This window comes from Bicyclus anynana, chromosome Z (assembly GCF_947172395.1).
Source record: "Bicyclus anynana chromosome Z, ilBicAnyn1.1, whole genome shotgun sequence".
Taxonomy (NCBI): Eukaryota; Metazoa; Arthropoda; class Insecta; order Lepidoptera; family Nymphalidae; genus Bicyclus; species Bicyclus anynana.
In genome coordinates, this window is record NC_069110.1 from 150,958 (window position 1) to 171,904 (window position 20,947).

General features: G+C 39.9%; 1 protein-coding gene across 1 annotated transcript in view; it reads right to left on the reverse strand.

Annotated features, from left to right (window-relative positions):
• The window catches only part of LOC112045523 (otoferlin), a 99,199-nt gene that overhangs the window by 14,957 nt on the left and 63,295 nt on the right, over positions 1-20,947 (reverse strand). Inside the window, exons 5-18 of the mRNA XM_052890549.1 lie at positions 19,057-19,239; positions 18,478-18,657; positions 14,703-14,886; positions 11,713-11,775; positions 8,651-8,735; positions 7,335-7,435; positions 6,341-6,396; positions 5,887-6,073; positions 5,190-5,376; positions 5,136-5,138; positions 4,675-4,798; positions 4,116-4,381; positions 3,149-3,342; positions 286-483 (exon numbers count right to left, since the gene is read on the reverse strand). Coding sequence (XP_052746509.1) covers positions 286-483; positions 3,149-3,342; positions 4,116-4,381; positions 4,675-4,798; positions 5,136-5,138; positions 5,190-5,376; positions 5,887-6,073; positions 6,341-6,396; positions 7,335-7,435; positions 8,651-8,735; positions 11,713-11,775; positions 14,703-14,886; positions 18,478-18,657; positions 19,057-19,239 — 2,011 coding nt within the window. The remainder of the gene's footprint in view (positions 1-285; positions 484-3,148; positions 3,343-4,115; positions 4,382-4,674; positions 4,799-5,135; positions 5,139-5,189; positions 5,377-5,886; positions 6,074-6,340; positions 6,397-7,334; positions 7,436-8,650; positions 8,736-11,712; positions 11,776-14,702; positions 14,887-18,477; positions 18,658-19,056; positions 19,240-20,947) is intronic.

Sequence of the window (20,947 nt, forward strand, 5' to 3'; positions counted from 1 at the left end):
AGTGAAAACGTCTACGTTGAAGCTCCTTTGCCCAAACGATACTCTAGGTGAGGTCACATCTCTTGATGAGACGCTCGAATTATTATAGGTTGCGAGAAACACAGACGCCGAAAGGGCATTCCACACTCTATCATTAATTAGAGTTGTAGACATAAAAAGTTTGTACAGGTCGCCTGGATCCCACACAGGAGTTTTGTTCCTTGTTTAAAGTGGCTCAGGTCTGGCCCGGTGGTAGGCGTCGTTCCGGACGACGTCAGAGGTGTCGAAGGCGGTGGCACTACTCACGAACTCGGCGATGCACAGCCGCAGCCGCTCCCGGTCCAGCCGCGTGCTGCCCAGCGGCGGCGCGTCGGCCGAGCGCGCCGCGTACGCCGCGCACGCGTCGCTCACCGTCTCCAGCAGCGAGCGCAGCGCGGCCGTGCTCATGTTGTCCGGCCCCTCCGCAGACTCCGCCACGTTTTGAATCCTCCACAGACCCTCATCCTGGGGAAATCGAATTGTTGACTTGTCGTTCGATTGGTAAGTCTTTATGCCTTCGAATCCCGAGATTCGCATTTCGATTTTCCGGGTCGAGCTATTAACTACTAATAACTTGGAATGTTGTTGTTCCCCCCGTGTCTTAGAGAGCATTGTGAGTCATGGGTTCCGGTCGTTGACATTTCATAATGATCGTTGTAGTCATCATCATCACCATCATTATCATTGGCATTATTATGTGGCGTTTTGACTTCGGCCGTGGCTAGTAATCACCCTACCGACAAAGACGTACCGCCGAGTGATTTAGCGATCCGGTACGATGTTCTACACGTAGAAACCGAAAAAGGTTTTCATCCTTCTCTTAACAAGTTATCCCGCTTCCATCTTAGATTGCATCATCACTTACCATCAGGTGAGATTGTAGTCAAGGGCTAACTTGTTAAGAATAAAATGAAAAAAAAATTATTAGTCTATTTAACTAATCGGCCCACTAGAGCGCGACAGAGCTATAAAGCTATAGAGCCTTTACATATAAATAATGAGAAATGTTATTGAATAAAGGTTTCGCCACACACTCACACAGCTGACGGAACACGACGCTGTGGTGATTGGTGATGCCGCCCTGTGCTCAGACTTCAACTTTATACGATTTTCGAGATTTACGAGATTTATCGATTAACCGACTTCCAAAAAGGGGGAGGTTCTAAGTTCGGCTGTATATATGTTTTATTATTTATAATTATTTAGATTATAATAATTGTCGGCGCGAGTGAGTCATTCGATCGGTAGGTTCGTTTCGTCATGAGCCGAGATACTACGAAGTGTTCCGTTAGCTAGGTCGGAAGTAGCGGGAGAGGTCAGTTGACATCTGAAAAAGCGAGGCGCGGTAGTTCTCAGTGTCAGGTTAATTCAGTTGAGCAGTTGAGTTGGCTCGAGTTGATTTAATAGTGAGTTAGTGAATTGAGTAAATAAGTCAGTTATGTACTGCTAATTCATTGTTAGTCACTTGGCTGGGAGGCAACATGAGTGGGGATTCTTTTTATGTTTTTTCTTCTTTTTAAATTAACGCAAATTTATGTAACTTTATTTTTAATTTTATCAACTACCTACCTACCTACGACCTACCCTTTGTGCATCATGTGGCTACCTTTAAGTAACATTATATGTTTTGTATTACCCTAGTATATAAGACAATTTAGTTCCATTTACATATTATGATTTTGATCGTGGTCCAAATAAATAAATAAATAATTACCTCCGTGGTTACCTCCTTGCCATACGATAGTTTATCCATCTGATAGTATCTGTTCGCGTTCGGCTTTGCTAGGAAAGGAGGGGTGAAGGACTTACTGTGGTCTGCTTCTTATCTTCACTCGCACTCACAATCACAGCCAAATTTTATCACATAGTTTTTAACATAAAAGCGAACAGACGAATTTGTCGCGGTGCGCGCGCGCATACGTATGTTGGTAATGATGGTTTAATTGCGACTATTCATTTTGAAAAGTTTTCAGCGGCGTGGACGAAGATAACGGGAGTTTATGCGGGACAGAGAGGTAAATAGAGGATGCGTTGGAGTAGAAAGAGATGGATGCGTTTTGCTTGGCGCGAACGGTATCAGCGGTATCCTTGATAGAGTCAATAGAACCGTTACCCTCGACCTGCTCAGAAACAGCTCCGATATTGATGAATATACCCTTTTTATTAGAAAAAGAATTATCAAAATCGGACTACTTAATAAAAAGTTATGTTTGGTTTAACACTAAAATTAATGGGTAAACAATCAATCATACTTTGTTTTCTTAGAGTTGAAATTGATTTTTTAGATGTATATATGACCATTTTTTTAGATGTATATAATTTAACCAAGTATAACTTTTTATTAAGTAGTCCGATTTTAATAATTATTTTTTTTATTATAAAGGGTATATTCCTAAAATAGTCCCATATAAATTTGAAACAACAATTTCAACCCTAAGAGTAGGAAAAAAAAATTCGAAACCTAAAGCTAGGAAAACGGTAGATGACTAATTATGAAAATATTATAATATTTTCTTTCGCTTATTAGTTTTCTGCATACGTTTGTATTTTTGAAGTGGGTAGTATTTTTAAATTATTTTTTATATAATAAATAGCTTAGATATTTTTTAACAATATAAATAATTTCGTCCCCGCTCCGAAACATTTCTGATTTGAAATAACATAAAAAGCATGACTTTAAAAAAAAATCATCAAAATCGGAGCTGTTTCTGGGGACTTCCTGAAAACGCTTACTTTTTGTATTATCTGACTCCATTATGATCAATTATGTTTGTAGTTAGAGGTTAAAACTGTAGTAGTAAGTCTGGTCATTCTGATAGTGATTGATAGTGTTACTTTGTGTATTTCGCCATCCTTGACGTGAAGCGTAGGACCTAGTCGAGACATACCACGATAGTAGTGCGCAGTGTACGACATCAGTGTGTGAGATTCAGTTCAATAGGTGTCTCCGATGGTCAGAAGTGGGATTTAGTCTTGCTCCGTCATCAATCCAAGGGATACGAGATCCCGATATTCAGCCCGTGTGATTTAGTCTTAACGACTCGCCCTGCACCAACGTCGCGTCGCCGCCTGCCCGTCCGTCGTGTGGGTGTACCTAAAACTGCGGGAAATGGACAGGGAACACACGTACGAATTTGTCGATGATTTTGTTGATCATGTTGACGTTGTAGAGGCGACGGCGCAGGTCGGGCCACACGCTGCGCACGTGCATGCACGGCTTCTGCTCCCAGTAGCACAGGAAGTGGTCGTGGTCGCGTTCCCCGCTCGTGGCCTTCGCCGCGGGCGTCGTGCTGCGCCAGTAGCCGGCGTCGCAGTTCACGCTCTCTGGAAGGACCGATACTCAACAACGGTATGTATTCACTTATTAATAAATATAAAATGAACCGTCATCGTATCAGTCGATGGACATCCATCGCAGGCCATAGGCCTTTTGTAGGTACTTCCCGACACCGTGATCCTGAGATCCTCACTGCGATTCGCTCGAAGTCGTCTATTCACCTGGTGAGGGTGGACCGACGATGCGCTTTTTAATAGGGGGTTGTCGATCTAGCACCTCGGGAACCTAACATCTATCGGCTCTTCGAACTATGTGCCCCGTCTGTTGTCACTTCAGCTTTGCGACTCATTGAGCTATGTCGGTGTTTTAGTTACTCTGCGGACCTCTTCATTTCTGATCCGATCACAGATACTCCGAGCGAAGCTCATTCCATCGCCTGCTGTGTGAATCTGAGCCTTTTTATGAGGCCAATAGATGTTCCAGTCAGTGGACCGAGCGTGACCTCTCTGACCGAGTGTTCCATATTTGTTTTTTTAGCGGTGGAGACCCATGGAGATCATGAAGCGCATAGTGCCAAAAACACCTCCGAATTATTCTTCACCGCGGCTAGTCGCCTCGACTGGTGACAGACTGGTGACAAAAAGGACGTTTTTTGGGCAAAGGATCAGCATGGCTGTCCATTCGAAAAATTCAGCCAGTATTATTTCCACTAATTCACGTGGGCATGATTTTCATAACTATTGGGATAATTTAGCTTCGTAGTCCTTCTGGGTTCGCATCCTGTGTGTGCTTCTAAGAAAATTTCCATTTAATGACAAACCTAAATCAGCTAAATCCCTCGGCTTCCGTAGTGATTCCCTGGTGCCATTCAAGGAGTTGCCCGCGTTGCCTATGCTGAGTTCAAACTGAATCGGCTTCTCGGCGACACTTCTGTCGATCATGTTGACATCGAATATGGCCCCGAACAGCAACATCTCGGCAGTGCTGTCCGGCGGCACGTCGCACGGCGCCGCGGGGCCGGTCAGCACCGCCGACAGCGGCAGCTCCGGCGTGTCCACCACTTCTGTGCGGATCGCCATCAGCAATCTGAAACATTTACATCATGTAAGCTATGAGTCACGACGTACAGTGTGATAATGACACTAATTAGTAAAATAGTTTTCTTGATCGGTTCAGTAGATCCTGAAATTCTGATCCCTACGACTTCTCGAATTCTATCTCTTTATAATATTAGTAAAGATAAATTAATTGTAAAATTCTGGACATTCCGAGATGGAAAATACAAGAGCTAAATATGCTATTCCGACACGACACGATGTACGACTTATTAGGCGAGTAAAAATCATAAATTATATATTATCTTTACTTTATCACTTTACCTCCCTCGATATTGGACTCCTTCACCTAACCCATTATTTAGGGCAGAGGCTTGATCCAGCAGGCTGTAATCTCGCGAAGACCCGTAGAAATATATGTAGGATGGCCCGAAAGTGGGAAGAAAACCTGTACAATAAATAAAATATAGGTAAATACGAGAATAAGGGCGTCGCCCTTATACGGCGGAGGAAGTTGAGGTAGCATCAGGATAGCTTGTAATTTATATTTGTACATGTGACCGGCTGCACGGGCCGGTCGTCCCGCGGCCGCACCTCGCTGCGCTGGCACATTACCTCTGTCGCCGTCGTGGGAGATGGTCTTCATGTCGATGAAGTGCGTGCCGATGGTGACCGGCTGCACGGGCCGGTCGTCCCGCGGCCGCACCTCGCTGCGCTGGCACATTACCTCTGTCGCCGTCGTGGGAGATGGTCTTCATGTCGATGAAGTGCGTGCCGATGGTGACCGGCTGCACGGGCCGGTCGTCCCGCGGCCGCACCTCGCTGCGCTGGCACATTACCTCTGTCGCCGTCGTGGGAGATGGTCTTCATGTCGATGAAGTGCGTGCCGATGGTGACCGGCTGCACGGGCCGGTTGTCTCGCAGCTGCACCTTGACGCGCTGGCACAGCGGCGGGAACATCTCCGTGAACACGATTTCCTCGTTCCACACCGGATTATTACAATTCTTCTTAGTGGATGTGCAACCCTGGGAATAGGGTATTTATTTAAATACATAACTATTATTTTTATACAACTTTGTAGAAAATTATGTCAACTTATCCATATCCATAGCCGACGCCGTGCGGCACCCACATAGTTTGTGTTCCACTGAGAATACGGGCATCAAATATTATCTATGATATTCACAAATAACGCGACTCTTTCTAATGTACCTAATAATTATTAAAAACAAAATTGTCAGCATATTTGTAAAATAATTTAAGATTTGAAATTAAAAAATATGAGTTTCTGTAAACCACACGACCGAAGAAATTTTTTTTCACAGCGCCTCAGACATATCTGCATCGCAACTCGTCTTAAGGTGAACAAAAAGGGATTGTCTCAAAGTTCTCTTAGAACGCCATTTATTGAAAGTTTAATATACAACATGTTTTAAAATGCCATAATGTTCTCGCCAACTCACTCCTCAAGTCGAGCGACTTGACAACGTATAACGAAACTTTGTCGCTCGATTCGTACGTACGAGATCACTTACGGATATTCCCGCAAACGAGACTTCGACGAATGGGTCGACTACGTCCTGGTTCTCGCCCGTGATGACTTTCTTCATGTTGGCTAAGATCGTGTAGTTCATCTTGGGCAGGCCGTCCGCTCTGTAGATCGACAGGATGAACCGTGTGCGCTGTCGCTCCGCGCCGATGCCGTCCGGCAGAAGCAGGTTGCTGTCAACGATGGCCGCAGGGTCAATGAGTGCCGCGGGGCACGATTCAAACACATCGACCACTACATCTAGCGGAAATGCTTTTCAATGTAGTGGTTCATGTTTTTGAATGTTTATTTGACGTTTTCTCGTTAAAATAGCCATGTTATAGATCGCCAAACCGAGAAAACAAGTTCAATGTTAATGAATGAAAAATGTACATTCTTAATTATCGAAATGTTCAACAACCAATAATAGGTCCATGGCAACAACTTGAAATGTAACTTACGCTTCAATGTCGTCATCTTCTTTCTCACTCCTCGGAGGAACTTTGATGTTTTCGCCCTAAAATGAGATAGAATTATTAGATAGAAGCAGGCGTTACTTTGCGGAAGTTCATCATGAATATATAATTTATTTATCCACGTCTTAGTCGAGTCAAATTAAAGTTCTAAAAGTGATACACGATTGCATAATATTATCAATATATATAAAAATGAATAGCTGTTCGTTAGTCTCGCTAAAACTCGAGAACGGCTAAACGGATTTATCTTATCTTGGTCTTGAAATGTCCGTGGAGGTATAGGGAAGGTTTAAAAGTTGAGAAAAATTAGAATAATTTCCGGAAAAACCATAAAAACAACCGTTTTCTATTTCCCATACATACGATTAAGAGTCAAAGGCTAGGGTAGGGGTGGAGTAGCTCAGTAGTGTAGAGTAGGGATAGTGAAGAGTGCGCAAAAGTCAATAAATATTTTTTTTCAATTCTTTTAACCACTGTATCACAGAAATGGCAATACTTATGAAAAAAAAGTATAGAAATATTTTTTGTTGAAAATTGGATGATCTTCAATTTTTATCTGAACTGTTTTTGCTGCAAAACTCGCCGTTTAGCTGAAAAACGTGAAAAATCTATTTTTGAAAACTTTCACCATCAATAATTTAAGAGGGATTGATGGAGACTTTTCACAATTCATTTATAATGGTATTCTGAACATTCACAGCATTTTTTTGCTCTATGGGAATTATTGTAACCTTCAAACTCTTATTTGACTGTATTCCAGTCGAATAAGACTTTGAAGATTACTGACTTAACATTGTAAAATTAGGTTAACGTTATTTTGAATAAAAAATTAGATCTTTATGTATAACCTAACGCATATTATATGCGCATCAACCTGACACCTGGTTACCAAATAAATCCATATGAACACAGTAAAAACATCATTTGAGCCAGGTGCCAAGTTATCCGCACGTGCTCTAAATATCTCCATGTTATCCACCTTGGCGATGATTGCGATGTCGCACTTCAAGTAGCCCTTGGGGCCAGCGTGCGGGTCGTCGGGGTCCGTCAGCACGGCCCACTTGTGGTAGAACACATGTCCTGCACATCACAAACGGCAACATCACTATATGTTACAACATAACAGTATGCGGCACTACTTACATACTTGCACGCCCTTCACTTTCACTAATGGAGTGATGATAAAGCACAAACATAAATTAAAACTAATCATCTAAAAATCGGGAATTTGAATATAAAATTATATTTAGTTTACAGAATTTGCAGAGTATTTTACTTTTCTTCTCAGCAGAACGCTGCGCCGAGTTCCGAGTACCGAGTCCAAAACAGTAACAAAATACTATGTTATTTATCCCTTTTTATTTTACTCGGTGCGTTTTATATTTTTGAAGTCGGTTAAATTTTTTCATTTTTTAATCATACACAGAGATTAAGGAAACTTGCTACGAGTCGTATTAAAACCTGAGATGGATTCCATCCAGCGTTTTCTGAAAAAAGGTAGCTACTGTAATCCGATGAGAAGGTACCTTATCTGTGCTTTGTCTTCATCGGCAGACCCCTAATGACAGTCACGACTCATCTAGGTGGAAAGTTTTCATCCATACAAATTAATCAAGTTTAATCACAAGGTGCCTACTGTAGACCGTTGAGGAACTTCATTAATTGTCTTCATCATCAGACCTCTGATGATAGTCATAAGACATCTAGGTGAAAAATTCTCGTCAATATAAATTAATCAAGCCTAATCACAATATAGCTACTGTAAACCGTTGATGAGTTCCATTACCTGTCTTTCGTCTTCATCATCAGATCCCTAATAACAGCCACAACCCATCTAAGTAAAAAGTTCTCATCAATACAAATTGATTAAGCCCAATCACAATTAAGTAGCTACTGTTAGCAGTTGAAGAGTTCCCTGGTCTGTGTTTTGGCTTCATCATAAAATCGACTCCAGACCTTCATTAAATTGTAGTGCTTTAAAGTAGTTAATGGAAATATTAACAAACGCTATAGTCATCTTACAATTCTTGAAAGTTCCCCTCGATTTCTCCAGGATCCCATCATCAGATCCTGATATGATGACAATGGGACCACCTCTACCCTTTCAAACGAAAAAAAATTCAAATCGCTCCAGTAGTATTCGAGTAATCGAGTAACATACATCATCTTCTTTTAATAAAGTCGGTTCATAAAGAATACTTATTAATTCAAAGTAAAAATTCATTTATTAATAGTAGGCTTAGCACTTTTGAAACGTCAGGTTAGGATATGTTATTATGTAATCAAACTAAGTACTTGGCTGCTTCCAGACGGTGGCGACATCCAGCTTGAAGCTGCCCACCATCAGGTCGGGCCGCAAAATGCTCCGGGACTGGTAAACCTGCAAGAGATGTCGTTATGCATCGGATTCAGGGGCTAATGTTCACCGTTGTGATCATTATCATTATTGAACGGCTCACTACACACGGGCACGCCTAGGAGAGAGGTTTGGACCCCCCACGCTACTCAGGGTGATGGGGTTTAGCTTTGTAACGATCACAATGGCCGTGAACGTCGGCTTCACGTGTTCTCCGAGGCACGCGTGTGTTACACTTACTTACCTAAGTACATATACATTCTTGTAGCTACCCAACTCCAGGCTGAGAATTGTTACTGAGAATTTCTTAGAAAAAAGCTCAATATTTTATTGTCAAATCTAGAACCTCTTAATCCAAAGCAATTGAGCCAATGACACAGTTAGGTTCGCGGAGCTCTGTTATTTGATCATTATGATAAACTCGATTACGAGAAACATTATGATAGCTCGAAGTACTAGAAATCATCATCATAATCAGCCGACGGACGTCCCTCGCTGGACATAGGCCTCTCGTATTTTTTATTTCCAAACACCAAGGTCTAGTGACCCAGCATAAATAACATAAAATAGATTATTTATAAAGCTCAGACCAATTATTGTATAGGACCTGCCTCGCTAGACGTTCCTTTTCTGTCAAAGTATATGATCAACGATCTAATGCGATTATAAAAACAGTGTCTACAGAATCGATGTTTCATAGTTATAATCGTGTTCGTCGGTTAAAGAGCTCCGTAAAAATATCTTTTTGTGTAATTGAATGGTGTAAAAAACGGGCAAAAACTTCTAGTTTAGTATAGGATATGTACCAAATCTAAGCTCGTTTTCTTCAGAAAATGACAGACAATTTTGTTCGTGACTATGAGTGTGATACAGGTCCTTCTATAATTGGTCTGAGTTATAAAGTAACGTATTTTACAATTTAACGGCAACATATATATGACTTATGTCTTTAAAGTGATAAAAAAAATTAAAAGAGTGTTTGGGATTTCTATCCTACGTGCAAAGTTGGGATGTTTTTTTTGTCTATTCCATAATATTATAATCTGTCGGAAGTGAAACCGTTAAATTGCAATCTTAAAACGTCAACTGTCCGAACTTGCCCCTGATTGGTCGTCCTTACAATATAACGGCAAATTATAATATCACGAGTGAGATTATAAACGTATTTTATAATCTAACGGTGACATATATATATCAAATTTCAGCTTTATAGTTTTAACAGACTATGAGTTGTTAGTAAGATACTAACAACTTTATTTAATTAATTGACAATGAAATGTGTATGCAATTTACATGCTCCGAGTACGTAGTATGCGCAGTGGATATACAAGACGGAGGTCCTGGGTTCGATTCGCGGCTGGGCTGATTGTTTTAGTTGGGGTAGCCGAGGGGCTAGGCACCTAGAGTTCACACACCTAGAGAATTAAAAAAAGTCTCAGGTATGCAGTTCTCCTTCTCTCTTCCTCACAATGGTTTTCTTTCACCGTTTGCGACACGTGATATTTCATTTTTTAAAATGCACATAGCTGAAAAATTGGAGGTGCATGCCCCGGACCGAACTCGAACCTATGCCCGAATCTAAGGCAGAGGTATAGACCATATCGACTGGTCTATAACGTCATGTGTATAGGTACTTAATTAATTTTAGAACGCTGTTTTAATGTAGAATATATTTTGGTAGACGATCAAAGTTTCGTAGACGGCGTTGTGTTGTGTGCGCGTCATTAGCACTACAAGTACGAGAGCACGCTAGCACGAGCCGCTGGCGCCTGGCAACGTCCAATTAACTGAACCCGCGCTGCGATACTCGACGCTCGCACCTATATGATATTCACTACACCACCTACGAGTACTTCTATACTTAAATACTACTAGCTTGTAGCTGACGGCTACTGAATTACTTTTTTATTCTTCACAAGTTAGCCCTCGACTATAATATCACCTACCACTACTACCACACCATGGTAAGTGATGGTGCAATCTAGGATGGAAGCGGTGTAACGAGGATGAAATTCTACACCCCTATTCCTACACTACATCGTACCTGAACGCTAAATCGCTTATCGGTAGGTACGTCTTTGTCGGTAACTAGAAACGGCCGAAGCCTCCCACCAGCCAGACCTGGACCAATTAAGAAAACTCAACCGGTCCAGCCGGGATCGAGCACGAATGAGATTTCTGTTTCATTCGATTGGCGAGACTTTCACTGGTGTCGTCTTCTTCACTGAACAAACACTTTTCTATTCCATGCATACGTACTAAGGGCTAGTCACAAATACCACTCAATATTTTATTTTATTTATTTGAGACTGAAAACATTCCAATATTATTAAAAAAAAACAGTAATAAAACTGCTTTCCGCATTTCGAAAAGGCCTTCTTACTTTGTACTGTCGCTTTGGTATGTAATAAAAAAAGAAATATTGACGCGGGTAAAGAACACGAGTCACGAGCTTCGGGCCATCGGATGAGCGAAGCAACGACCGCAGAAATAACAACACACCCAACATTTGTAAGCTTACCTATTTTTGTAAATAGTTTTACAAACGTACAAAAAAACTGTTAATTTATTGTCAATTACCAATTTTTCCTTCCTTTCCGGCAACTGTTCAATAAATTAACTAACCAATTTTCACTGGCAATTAAAATTTTGACTAGGTAAAAATTTGCATTAAAGTTACAAGTATCTATGCGTAATGCGTAGGAGTGACAGCTCCCGTATGTATAACCGAGCTCTATCTCAATATATAAATGCGAAAGGTCATTCATCACGAAATCTCGAAAACCGCTTGATACACAAAGCGGAAATTTGGTAGGTAGGTAGTTTATACTTAGTGGTAGTAGGTATCCACTAAAAACGGATTTTGCGATAGGGCCGGATTAAAGAGGTCTAAGGGCGAACGAAGTCACGGGCATCGGCTAGTAGAATATATTTGAAATAGTCTTTATAATATACGCTAAATAGTCGTATTAGAAACTTAATGCGTATGTTAGGTACTTACCGCCAACGTGATGATTTGGTCGTAGAGCACAATCGGGGCCACGTGGAAGTCGAACACGAAATACTGTCACCAAAACATAATACATTTATTATTATCAGCATAATTGGAAGGCGCATTAAAGGCCCCTGTCCTCATTAATGGAATCAACAGAGCATACTTCCTCGACCTGCTCAGGTACAGCTCCGATTTAGATGTTGTTTTTGTTCACTTTGTTTCTTGATATTATTTGAAATCAGAAACCTTTTGGAGTGGGCACGGAATGATTTATATTATTTAAACAATATATATGCTATTTATATAATAAACTAGCGGACGCCCGCGACTTCGTCGGCGTAGAAATCAATGTAAACTTCCAACCCCTATTTCACCACTTTAGGGGTTAAATTTTAAAAATTCTTGAATCACTTTATGTTTCGTATTTTTTATGATTTATGATCAAATGTTTAAAACTGTAACTCTAAAAATGAAAGACTTTCCATACAAACGTTCAAGCCCTATTTTGCCCCCTTCTATGTATATTTTAGGGTCTAAAAGTAATATAGTTAGTATAAGTTTAATATAAATATAAAAAGTATAAGTATAAGTTTATATAGTTAACAGTAGTATAGTTTTGCTCCAAGATCCCATTTAGCATTATATCAAAATTTATCTTGATTTGTTTAGCCGTGAAAAGGTAACAGACAGAGTTACCGTCGCATTTATAATATTAGTAGGGATAATTAAAAAACAAAACACTACCGACTTCTAAAACAAACTTATGCAGGAAACTAATAAGCAGAAGAAAAAATTATAATATTTTCTATCTACTGATTACTTTAAAGCCGGTGCCTATGGTACAATTAATGGGTAGACAATCAATGGTACCCTCTTTTTCTACCTTTGGGATTGGAATTGTTTTCCCAAATTTACGTGGAATCTACTTCAAAATATACCCTTTACAAAAAATAAAGAATTATCGAAATCGGCCCACTTCGTAACAAGTTACGCATAGTTTTACAATACAATTAATGGGAAAACAATCAGTCATCTTCTGTTTTTCATTCAAAAAAGAACTGTTATAGTTACAACAAAAGTTATGTTTGGTTTTACATTACGAAAACAGGGGATGACTGATTGTTTAGGTACCCATTAATTTTAGTGTAAAACCAAGAATAACTCTTTATTTAGTAGTCCGATTTTGATAATTCTTTTTTTATTATAACGAGTACTTTCCGAAGACAGTCTTATATAAATCTGAAAAGCTTTTCGAACCCTAAAGGTAGGAAAACGGTAGATGGCTGCTTAATTGGACCATTGTCACCGCCTTCAAAGTGATCAATAGATAGAAAATATTATATTTTCTTTCGCTTATTAGTTTTCTGAATACGTTTGTTTTTTTGAAGTCGGTAGTATTTTTTTTTATTGTTTTACTATATAAATAGAATAGATATTTTTTTAAAAATATAAATCATTTCGTCCTCGCACCAAAACATTTCTGATTTTAAATAACATAAAAAAACAAGAGTTTAAAAAAAAATCATCTAAATTGGAGCTGTTTCTGAGGACTTCCTGCATGTGCTTGTTTAATGTTTTCTTTGACTCGCCTACTGTAGGGGACGGGACAAAGAGCCTAGAACTACCACGCTACTCTAACGCGGGCTGACGCGCTGCTCATGCTAGCCACTCACCATCCGATGTGCATGACGTCATATGCACATAGTGACCAACACACGATCAGTTTTATAGGACGTCAAGCTGTTAGCGCTGCAGGCATGTGAGCTTATCGGATGGTGATATAAGAGAGTGTAAAACAATTCACCCCCACTTTATATGCAGAAAAGCTACCTTATTAAAATTGTTGTACGACTTTGTTCACATTCGTAATATACAGCTTTCTAGTAGTGATAGGCGAAACTATAAGGGTTCCTTGTCGGCTACGGAACCCTAAAAACAAGTTCCGACTTTTCGCGTCTACAGTAGCGTCTCACAGTCGTCTTATTATTTTTAATTTCACTTCGAAGAACATTTGGATTATTGCGACGAATGTAACGATATGATAATTACGTAAATCCGTTCAGCGCTTGTAATACAGGAGATGTAGGAAATACTAATTGTATTTAAAGTCGTACGATAGTACCTCAATGACATTAATGGTAGATGAGAATGTCCTTTACATTTTTTGTAACTTTAATGTGAAACTCATAGTTTATGAGAAAACCGCTATCCAAAAACATTTTGAGTTTCTGAGCTTTGGAGGGGAGGGGGCGGTCGATGTGCTCAAGCTTGTCGGGTTGCTCCCTCAGATGAGGTTGCTCCCTACCGATTGTTAAAAGTGATGTAATTCTTTTACAAATCTTATAAGATTTTTTCTACATTTCCTGTACTTTAGTAGTATTAGTAGATGTCAGGTATAGAATATTGCATAGTAACATTTATGTATACAAGATACGTGTGAAAAACATAAACATTTTTGGCGGTCGGGTAAAAAATAATAATAATAATAATAAAATGTTTTATTTAGCTGAGTACAACACAAACATACAATATGAAATAAATAAAAAAAAACAATGATAAAATTTAACACATGATTAAAGTAAGACAAAAATTTACAAAATAGTGAGTGCACACGTTGGGTAGTGCTCTGCTCCCTGGCGTCAGGCGTGCGGTCTCTTCTTATATCTAGATTACACTTATGTTACAATTAATAAATCTACATTACTTACATTCATGTTAATCTATACAGATAATCATTAAGTTTCATCAGCTAAAAAGGTTACTGCCTCAGCATAACGCTGCAGTGTTTGCAACTGCAGCGCTGATCTTCAGGCGCAACCTTTGGTGGCGTCACGACACGATAGGATAACGGTTGGATACCAATTTGACTAAATTAAATAATATAATACAGTAACTTAAAATATATAACTGGATAGAAAATATAACAAAAATAAATGAAAAGAAAGAAAATCAAAAGGAATAATAAGTTAAAGGAAAATAATAATAAGTTGACTCACTTCGTTGTAATAGGGGTTGTTGGTGCTCTCCTTGACGCTCGTGCACTTGCGCTTGGCGCCCACCTGCACGCTCACCAGCGGGTCCACGTTGAGGCCGGCCAGCTGGCGCGCCTCGACGATGGTGATGCACACCTGCAGGTCGCACGGCTTCAGCGCCGTCGGGCCCGCCTCGCCGTTGCTGCGCCTGCGAGCCGACGCGAGCGACACTGGACTAGGTGCAGCTGATAGTGTAAACGCAAACGTCGGATGTTCCTTACACTTTCACGCCGCGAATAATGAACCGAATCACCTTGATTGTCTGTACAAACGCATAGGCTACTTTTTATCCCGGAAAAATCCATGGTTCCCGAGGGATTTGTGAAAAACTAAATTCCACGCGGACGAAGTCACGGGCGTCCGCTAGTCAAACTATAAACAAACTAGCAGATGCCCCGTGGTGTCACCCGCGCTGTTTCCGATCCCGTAGAAACTCATAAATACGAGTAATAAGGCTTAGTAAAAAAAATTTAATTGGTTCAGTAGAAGATCCGCTTCAACCTCACGAACTTTACTTCGTTAAAATCTATACTAATATTATAAAGCTGAAGAGTTTGTTTGTTTGTTTAATTGAATGCCCTCATCTCTGGAACTACTGGTCCGATTTGAAAATATTTTCAGTGATAGATAGCCCATTTATCGAGGAAGGCTATAGCTACTTATTATCCCCGTATTCCTACGGGAACGCGCGCGGCGTCAGCTGGTACTAGTATAGATATAGTAGTTATTTACACACATAAATAATCAATACACAATAATATAGAACGCTAGCGGTCTCCCGCGACTCCGTTAGCGTCTAATTATGATATTTTTAATCTTTTGGCAACCATTATTTTTCCAGGATTGCTAGTAGATATGTTTTGCTCCAGGGACCAATTTATCTCTATACGAAATTTCATCCAAATTAATTTCGTAGCTTAGCTTAGAAAAGGTATCAGACAGTCTAAGCAATAATAACATGTATCGATGAAATGAATGATGTATACGTTTGCAGTATTTGCGTACATTTGAAAGCTAAAGCAAAGGCACGTATGACCGCATCGGCTACAAACACAGTCTGTAATATACTCATAGAGCGACGAGCTCTCACAGCGCGCCGCCCGCCCCGGGCCGGCAATGCTAAGCCTGCTAGACCATGCATTTGATGACACAACCGGCTGTGTGTGTGTGTGTGTGTGACGGGCGCTATACAGTATACTGCGTATACTTTTATCTTATTTAATATATTCAATCATTCATTGACAACCCATATTCAGCTCACTGTTGACCACGAGCCCTCTTCCAGAATGAGGGTTAGGCATAGTACTAGTTATTAGTCAATATTAATTTGTTTCAATTAGGCTTAGATTACAAGCACTTTCGAAACCACGTTGACCCAATAAGAATTGGCAGACTTCACAGAAGTAGAGAATTAAGAAAAATCTCAGATAAGCAGGTTACCTCACAATATATTTCCTTCACCGTTTGAGGCATGTGATATTTTATTTCTTAAAATGTACGCAACTGAAAAGTAGGAGGTATACGCCCCGGACCGGGTTCGAATATAAGTTCTTCAAATCCAAGGCAGATGACATATCAACAGGCTATCACGGTTCTTATAACATGTATGTGTAAGATATGTTTATGATTGTATTAGCGAACGTTCATGACTTTGCGCGTGGAAACACTGAATAATGGTATTTCATTCAAACATTAGACTGCAATTGTGTTCTGTGATACTGCGCGTACGACCGACGTACGTATACTGACGCCTTCTTTTATTTCTCACGTATGTTTATTGTTGAGAACCACACACACATGGTTTAACATATTAAACCATGTGTGTGTGGTTCTCTTTGTTTTGTATCTACTACGTGTTCGTACTTTCCTAACATTTTTTATATAGAAATCCTTCCATTCATTTATTATCTGAATTGTTATTAAAAATACAATTAAATAATATAATACAAAAGCACTTGCATTGTACGTTAAAATTATTTTAGAATCTGTTACAAAAATTCTTGCTAGCGAGGGCCGTTGGTTACAATGTTCGACAATGTGAATGACCTGCAAAGTCAGCCATTGACGGTCAATTATTCTCACGTTACTGCAGCGCAAACGGCAGCGAAGATGCTTCATAAGTCGAGCCGTCATGCACGCAGCCACCAATACACGATCAGTTATAGTTGTGGGTGCTGCAGAAACGTGAGAATAAATGATCGTCAATGGCGACTACTTCTTAGAATAAATTATTAAAACATTAATGTGAAGATTAAGTTTTGGTTTTAGTTCTTGTGTTTGTGGTTTTGGATATTATTCAAATTATATAATCTACGGAATTCGTGACATGTTTGGAGCCTGCGAATTTATGGATTGTTCTGCGAATTTATGAATTGTTTTTCATATTATTTATTTATTTATTAAGTTTCAAGTTTCTGCCAATCCGAATTGGGCCAGCGTGGTGGACTATTGGTCTAAACCCTCTCATTCTGAGAAGAGACTCAAGCTCAACAGTGAGCCGAATATGGGTTGATAATAATAAAGTTTTAAGTAATTGTAAACGTATTTTTTATAATTTAGTTTTCAGTAAGAAATCTTTACGCTATTTGGGCCCTCAACTAATTGGATCAGGGTCCAGGACCGAGGCAGGCTACTGCTGGTATGTTTCTTACGGATTAAATAAACAATTGGTTATATAATATTATGTAGGTATACTACAGTTCTCGTATTTTTAAAATCTCTTTGATCGAGCTTCTAAGAATGGTAGAGAGCAAAACCATTTTTAAAATCATAGCTTGAACATGACAATGCCAAAGGGGCATTGTTCCTTTGCTATCAGCAACTCGCTGCGTAATACCTACTGCTGTGAGCTAAATACAAACAAGCTTATTTAGATATTATTTGAATTGTCAACCGTTTGATGCAACTCACGTGGGTGTCACAAAAGGTTTTTGTCAAGTCAAGGAACAATGGGAATGTTTATATAAGAACTTTTAGCCGCTGACAATAAGCATTTTATTGGGGAATTTACAAAACCTGCTAACATATTTACAAGTGGTTATATGCTATATTATATTGTATAGAATAAATTAATTAAATAAGATATCACTAAAATATAATATTTTGTAAAGTGTTTTGAAATTAGGTATATTTGATTGAATGACAAGTGAACCCTTGACTTACGAGTAGAGATGTCGCTGAGACGTATGCGCCCACTCGACAGACGCACAAGTGTATGTATATACCTCTGACGGTTCCACTTTCCAGAGGCATGCACCGGGACACGTGCGTTGTCGGTTCTAACGTTTTCATTCTGTAGGTGCGAGTACAAGCCTGCGACACCAAAGTTCATAACGCAGCTGTAGACCAGTGCAGCCGCTTTGCCTCCGCTTTTCGAATATCTTATATATTTCTGTACTATATACCTATTATCAGCTACAACATCATACGAAACTCAATAAATAAGTATTTCTGTAGAGAATAGCGATGGAGAAATTCCAAAAAGTTTGAATCCGGATATTTTCTTTCGGATATTCTCTTTCGGGGATTTTCCAATTATTTTATCGTTTTTAAACTACGTTTTAATTAATTTTTCTTTTTATTAATATATTATATATTAGTCACAGCGGCAACAGAAATACATCACCTGTGAAAATGTCACCAGTCTGACTATCACGGACGGACGGAGGTGTAGTAATAAGATCCAACTTTACCGACTACGGAACTCCTGATTGGACAAGAATGAGAAAAGAAATCTTACGCTGGCTTGACGTAAGACGTGGGTGTATGGTTGCGCGTCTCCACGACCTCTTGCTCCGTCGTGACGGTCGACGCGACAGGCTCTCCGGACACTTCTGGGTCCAGCAGACCCTGCTCCTCATCGGGGACGCGGGTCCTGCCCCTGTCGAAGAAGTTCCTGACGAATTTCACGGGTCTGCGCCTGGCGGGTGGGAAAGATATTACTTAGATATTATCGTGATAAGTGACTTTTCGCTTTTATATACAGTTCCATAATAGTCGGAGAGCCAGCGACCGCCAGACCTTCATCGTTGAATAAAAGCTGAAAGTTTTTCAGCTCATGCTTCTACCGTAGGTATGTAGGGACGGTAGTCAACTATGGAGCAGCTTTCAAGGCTCCAGACCCTCAATTGTCTAAGTGTAAAGTGTATTTTTTTATATTTTTATCGGCATAATATGAGAAATGTTATCTTCAATCGCCAGGTACTTATCTTCATGGCAACCCTTCGCTGAGACCCTTAGTTTCATCTTAAATTCGGGTACGGAACTCTTGATAGGACAAAAAAAAAAAAGATAGGACAGGAAAGAAATCAAATCTTACGCTGGCATCACACAAGACGTGGGTGTGCGGTTACGCGTCTCCACACTCGCTTGCTCCGCCGAGACGGTCGACGCGACGGGCTCTTCGGACACTTCTGCCGGGTCCAGCAGACCCTGCTCCTCATCAGGGACGCGGTTCCTGGCCCTGTCGATGCAGTCTCTGACGAACTTCACGGAACTGCGCCTGGTGGGTTGGGAAAACGTTACTTTAGAGTAAAGTAAAATTAAAGGATGGGAATTTTTAATAGTACCCAATATTGTATTCATGCTCAATATAACGAGAATATTCATTGATATAAGTATCGCAGCGTAAGTGTGGTGATGGCATAATATCATAAAAATTTTAATAAAAAGAATTCAACCGTCTTCCAACTCAAAGACACCGCCGCCTTCAAACTGATCAGAAGGTAGGACAATAGGTAAGATGTTATTTTTTGTTTAAGTTAATTTTTGAGTTGGAAATCGGTTGAATTTTTTTTTATTAAAATTTTCATTTTATTATTTTTAGTGTTAGCAAACCTACTACGTGATAGCCCAGTGGATTTGACCTCTACCTCCGATTCCGGAGGTTGTGGGTTCGAATCTGGTCCGGGGCATGGACCTCCAACTTTTCAGTTGTGTGCATTTTAAGAAATTAAATTATCACATGTCTTAAACGGTGAAGGAAAACATCTTGAAAAAACCTGCATACCAGAGAATTTTCTCAATTGTCTGCGTGTGTAAAGTCTGCCAATCCGTATTGGGCCAGCGTGATGGACTATTGGCCTAACCCTTCTCATTTTGAGAGGAGACTCGAGCTCAGCAGTGAGTCGAATATGTGTTGATAATAATATGCATATCCACAAAAACGTGAAAGATATTATAACTCATAAGGAAAGGTATTAACTGTCCTCCGTCTTCATCACCAAATCGCTTATGCAGTCACAACCCCGTGGGTATAAAGTTCTCATCAATATAAAATTTATCGAGTCCAAACACAAGGTAGCTACTATGAACCGTCAAGGAGTTCACTCTCCTTCGTCTTCATCACTAGACCCCTAATACAGTCACAAACTATCTAGGTGGAAAGTTCTCATTAATACAAATTTATCAAGCCCAAACACAAGGTAGCTACTGTGAACCGTCGAGGAGTTCTCTTTACTGTCCTTCGTCTTCATCACCAGACCCTTGATACAGTCACAACCCATTTAGGTGGAAAGTTCTCATCAATACAAATTAATCAACTCCAAACAAACGGTAACTGCTGTAAATGCTGACGAATTCCATCGTCTGTGTTTTGTCTACATCATCAGACCAACTCTAGACCTTCATAAAATTGTAGAAACACTAACACACGCACTGGTCGTCTCTACAATTTTTGAAAGTTCCCCTCAATTTCTCCAGGATGCCATCATCAAATCCTGACATGAAAAATATTGGACCACCCAGAAATCAAACCCTTCAAAACAAAAAGAATTTTCAAAATCGGTCTATAAATGACGGAATTATCGCTGGACATACATAAAAAACCAAAAAAAATAAAACATACATACAGCCGAACGTAGAACCTCCTCTTTTTTGGAAGTCGGTTAAAAATATCTGTAATTTCAAAATAGTTGTATTTTTTCAAGTGCATACTCGTAGTGGTGGAGTGCCGTAAGGTGTCTGTCCAATCCAATGCCAAAGTTAAGATGCTCTTTCAAATCGTAATCACAAAACTATGATACTTAGAAGTTGGCAGGTTTTTGTGCAATATTGGGAGGATTACAGTTCCTGCACTTGCAATGAGGACCGTGATGTGTATACGTCTTCTTCAGACGAATATGTATATTTTTTTTAATCTACACACAACACACGACCTGTGTGCCAAATGTAATAACGCTAGGGCAGTTGGAAGTGGCCTAAAGGTTTTG